This window comes from Mirounga angustirostris, unplaced genomic scaffold (genome assembly GCF_029215605.1).
Source record: "Mirounga angustirostris isolate CCGP_5_RB_7025 unplaced genomic scaffold, mMirAng1.0.hap1 SCAF_17, whole genome shotgun sequence".
In the NCBI taxonomy this organism is placed as follows: Eukaryota; Metazoa; Chordata; class Mammalia; order Carnivora; family Phocidae; genus Mirounga; species Mirounga angustirostris.
In genome coordinates, this window is record NW_026991725.1 from 14,054,068 (window position 1) to 14,059,364 (window position 5,297).

The 5,297-nt window shown below is 37.8% G+C and overlaps 1 protein-coding gene across 1 annotated transcript; it reads left to right on the forward strand.

Moving 5' to 3' along the window:
• Positions 1 to 1,529: 1,529 nt before the first annotated feature.
• Positions 1,530 to 2,121, forward strand: LOC123854192 (adenosine 5'-monophosphoramidase HINT1-like). The gene has a single exon (XM_045889266.3). It carries the CDS (start codon positions 1,575 to 1,577, stop codon positions 1,947 to 1,949), a length of 375 nt encoding a protein of 124 aa, XP_045745222.1. The 5' UTR covers positions 1,530 to 1,574; the 3' UTR covers positions 1,950 to 2,121.
• The last annotated feature ends 3,176 nt before the right edge of the window (positions 2,122 to 5,297 follow it).

The window sequence follows — 5,297 nt, forward strand, 5'->3', positions numbered from 1 at the left end:
CCTTACCCACCTCCCTCCATCAACCCTCAGTTTGTTCTCTATTGTTAAGAGTCTCTTGTGGTTTGTTTCCCTCTCTCTTTTATCCCCCTTCCTGTATGTTCACCTGTTTTGTTTCTTAACTAATATAATGTCGTATGTCAATTATATCTCAATAATAAAAAAGAAATACAAAAAGAATGTTTATAATTTAAAAATGTAATAACAAATATTAAAATCTAAGGAAGGTAAAGTTGAAGAAATTCTCAACCTTAGTTGAGAGAAAAGAAGAGAAAGAAAATAGACAAAAATAAAAATCTGAAAATTTTTTGACAGACAAAAACCCTGAATGTCCAATCAATATATGGTTAAATAAACCTCTATGTAACACTATGAAGTGGTAATGGTAGTAGTACTCTAGGAAAGATCTCCATAATGAATCATTAATTGAATAAATAATGTAAACTGCTAAAAACCCAGTCAGTATGACCTCGTTTACATAAAAGGGGGAAAAAACACACACCATATGCTTCTATATATAAAACAGTATTTAGGGTACCTGGCTGGCTCAGTCAGTGGAGCATGTGACTCTTGATCTCAGGGTTGTGGGGTTTGAACTCCACACTGGTGGGTGTAGAGATTACTTAAAAATATGTCCACCTGGATGGCTCAGTTGTTAAGCGTCTGCCTTTGGCTCAGGTCATGCATGATCCCAGGGTTCTGGGATTGAGCCCTGCATCGGGCTCCCTGCTCCAGAGGAAGCCCGCTTCTCCCTCTCCCACTCCCCCTGCTTGTGTTCCCTCTCTCGCTGTGTCCTCTCTGTCAAATAAATAAATAAAATATTTAAAATATATATACATATAATCTTAAAATCCTCCATATCTAAAACAGTATGTAAGTATAAAAAAAGATGTGGAATTAAACATATTAAAATGATAATTTCTAGATAGAGGAGTGAGTTGGGGGAAAAAAGGAAAGGGAATATTTTGCTTTTAATTGTATATATTTCCATTAAAAATTTTTTTACAATGAAAATGTCTTCATATATTACCTTTGTGTAATTTTTTTTAATTTTATTTTTAGGCAATCTCTACACCTAATGTGGTACTCAAATTCACAACCCTGAGATCAAGAGTCGCATGCTCCATCAACTGAGCCCCCATTTGTGTAATTTTTTAAAGAGAGAAAAGAAGGGGAAGAAGTGAAAGGAAAATAAAAAAGGATTGGTAAAATACTTAGTAGATGAGGAATATTTTCCTTAATTAATTAGAATCTCAAAAACAAAACAAGATTAAATAATAATGATTTTACTTGCTGTGTAACATTCTACTTGTTGAGCACATTAAAGTCACCTCCAAAGTACTTAAGACAATAAAATCTACAGAAAGTGAAATATATATACTTTTATATATTACATATATATATTTTTTTAATAGCCAAAAACAGTACACTATCACCAACTTAAAAAAAAAAAGACAACTCTTTCACAACAGAATCAGTAGAGAAATTTTCTCTCTACAATTACACCTCTAAGAAGTCTGATTCTAGCCCTCCTCTCGAGCTTCTCCCCGGGGCGGCCGCGCGGGAGGGAGGCCGAGATGGCAGATGAGATCGCCAAAGCTCAGCCCGCGCGGCCTGGTGGCGACACGATCTTCGGGAAGATCATTCGCAAGGAAATCCCAGCCAAAATCATTTTTGAGGATGACCAGTGTCTTGCTTTCCATGACATTTCCCCTCAAGCACCAACTCATTTTCTGGTGATACCCAAGAAACCTATATCTCAGATTTCTGTAGCAGAAGATGATGATGAACGTCTTCTTGGACATTTAATGATTGTGGGCAAGAAATGTGATCTGGGCCTGAAGAAGGGTTATCGAATGGTGGTGAATGAAGGTTCAGATGGGGGACAGTCTGTCTATCATGTTCATCTCCATGTTCTTGGAGGTCGGCAGATGAATTGGCCTCCTGGTTAAGCATGTTTTAGGGATAGTTTTCCCTTATCTAGGCAATGGTCAATATTTCCCAGTTCCAGTATGTTAAACAGTATACTTTGTTTGTGTATGGAGAGATTGAGGAAATAATTTTTAAAACCCATACATAATAAAAGACAATGTTGCATGGTTTACAGTCAAAAAAAAAAAAGAAGTCTGATTCTAGCCAAAAGATTATATGCTCAGGATATATCACCAGATTCTTTCCTAAATGGGCCACCTGGGTTGAGCTCCTTGCTCAGTGGGGAGTCTGCTTCTTTTTCTCCCTCTGCCCCTCCCCCTGCTCTTGTGCATGCTCTCCCTCTCTCACTCAAATAAATAAATAAATAAATAAATAAATAAATAAATTTTTTTAAAAAGTATCACAGACTCTCACTGCTCTATATTCTGGCAAAGTTCTTATGTTTACACTTTGGTCTAAAATTCTGCAGGATCCTTCATATTCCTGATCCTGTTAACTAAGAAAACACTAATTTTCCATTTAAGTCCAAGAGTACAGAAAATGTGTGTAGGGATAAAGTTGAAACCCAAATCTTTTAAAAAGTTAATTTATTTTTGGGTGTCTGTGCCTGGGTGGCTCAGTCAGTTAAGCATCTGCCTTTTGCTCAGGTCATGATCCCAGGGTCCTGGGAGTGAGCCCCACATTGGGCTCCCTGCTCAGCAGGGAATCTGCTTCTCCATCTCCTTCTGCTCCTTCCCCCACCTTGCTCGTGCTTGCTCACTCTCTCGATCTCTCTCAAATAAATAAATAAAATCTTAAAATAATTTATTTCAGTACCTAACCTTGTTTTCCTAATTTTGGATCTTAACCACATGGTCAAAAATCAGAGGTAACAGCAAATATTACAAGTACAATTTTTTTTTCAAAGATATTAAAAATCGTAAGTACATTTAAAATATTTTCAAAGTGTGGGGGCACCTGGGTGGCTCAGTTAGTTAAGTGTCCGACTCTTGATTTCAGCTCAGGTCATGATCTTGGGGTCCTGGGATTGGGCTCTACGCCTAGTGCAGAGTCTGCTTGAGATCCTCTCTCTCCCTCTCCTTCTGCCCCTCCCCCAACTTGCGTGCATACACAGGCACACTAAAAATAAATAAATAAAATCTTAAAAAATATATTTTCAAAGTGTATTTCTAATTCTGTGAGCAAATCCTTGGATGCACATTTTGCAACATAATTAGAATATTCAATTTAAGATATCCCACTAAAAATTCTATTTGTACAAAGAGTAAAGTTAAGTAGCCTAAAGGCATTTTAGCACCTAGCTGCCAAATTCCAGAGTCTGGATTATTACAAGAACATTCTGCTATCACCTCTAGCAAGAGTCTTGAAGAAAAAAAAGAGAAAAATATGTTGAAAGATTGAGAAAATAAAATCATTATACTTTGGAACCCTTTTAGGACAACTCATTAGTTTCGTGTTACCATTTCTTTATCTAGTAACAATATTCAATTGAATTACTAAAAAGAAGAAATGAATTAAATACCATCTATCACTTTGTTCCCCTAATTTGAACAGTAAGTCAGTTTCATAAATATTTTCTAAGCTATACTTTATGACTCTCTAAACTGATCTCTAAACTCTAAAATATTCTTACTTTCCAAATAATTACCTATTCTGTATTTGCCATTTGTGTCTTTTTTCCCTAGGTAGCAGATTAAGGTCTTTTACTGAATTTTAGTAAATTGATGTTTGCTTGGCATATTTATCATAACAAATACAAACAACTAAGTAATCTAAAGTCACTCGTTCCTTACTTGGAAGTTTGGCCACAAGTGATCCCCCTTTCAAACTTTTATTTCTTATTTTACTTTTTTTTTTTTAAGATTTTATTTATTCATTTGAGACACAGAGACACAGAGACAGAGACAGAGAGAGAGAGAGAGAGCATGAGCAGAGAAAGAAGCACAGGGAGAGGGAGAAGTAGGCTCCGTGCCGAGCCAGGAGCCCGATGTGGGGCTCGATCCCAGAACCCTGGGATCATGACCTGAGCTGAAGGCAGACACTTAACCATCTGAGCCACCCAGGCGCCCCTCTTATTTTACTTTTTTGATAACAGCTTCACAGGGGCACCTTGCTGGCTCAGCCAGTAGTGTGACTCCTGATCACAGGGTCATGAGTTCGAGACCCACATGGAGCGTAGAGGTTACTGATAACAGTTTCACTCAGATATAATTCACATATCAAACTCTTTTATTAGTTATGGTTCTACTTACCATAATATTTCAACTACCATCTAACTACTATAAACAAAATCTCCCTCCATTGTTCTGTTTGTAAACTGTTATCCCTTAGAACTGTGTTAGCAAAAGAAAATTGGGAGTTTTGACAAAAAATTAGAAATAATGAGTTTCTAAAGTTCTTTTCACTGTATCCAGAAGTACCACCACTTACGACACTTTCTAGGGGAAAAAATGCATTGAAAATCCTAAATGCCTGGGTGGCTCAGTCGGTTAACCATCTGCCTTCGGCTCAGGTCATGATTCCAGGGTCCTGGGAAAGACTCCCTCATCAGGCTCCTTGCTTAGCGGGGAGCCTACTTCTCCCTCTGCCTGCCACTCCCCCTGCTTATGCTCACTCTCTATTTCTCTCTCTCTGACATATATAAATACAATCTTTAAAAAAATCCTAAAATAAAGGGTCCTGGGATCGAGCTCTGCATCGGGCTCCCTGCTCCGTGGGAAGCCTGCTTCTCCCTCTCCCACTCCCCCTGCTCGTGTCCCCTCTCTCACTGTGTCTCTCTCTGTCAAATGAATAAATAAAATCTTTAAAAAAAATAAAAAAAATAAATTTCAAAACAAACTTTTAAAATATGATTTGTTCAAAAATTGAGGTTTTCTATTATGCAGACCAGAGAACACCCAGCAGTCTATAAATCACTGTGAAGATGTATTTTTATCTCTTTGGTGGGGAAGTGACAAGTTTAGAAATGTAACGTGTGAGCCAGCTATTTATTCTTTGAAAACTAGAAATTAAACAAGAGAATTTAAAAGCAATATCTTGATTTTCCACTTTTCTTTTCCTTTAGGAAAATCTTAACCTTTTCATTAACAATGAGAAAAAAGTGGGGCACTTGGGTGGCTTAGTCAGTTTAGCGATCAACTCTTGCTTCTGGCTCAGGTCATGATCTCAGGGTCATGGGATTGAGCCCTGTGTTGAGGCTCCGCATGGAGTCTGCTTGAGATTCTTTCCTCTTCCTTTTTCCTCCCCCTCTGCTCCTTCCCCCACTCTCTCTCTTTCTCTCAAATAAATAAATACTGGAGGGGAAGGGGGTGGGGGGATGGAATAACTGGGTGATGGGTATTAAGGAGGGCACATGATGTAATGAGTAC

Excerpts from the sequence above, each read along its gene's own strand:
- LOC123854192 (XM_045889266.3), top strand. The coding sequence starts at position 1,575 with ATGGCAGATGAGATCGCCAAAGCTCAGCCCGCGCGGCCTGGTGGCGAC.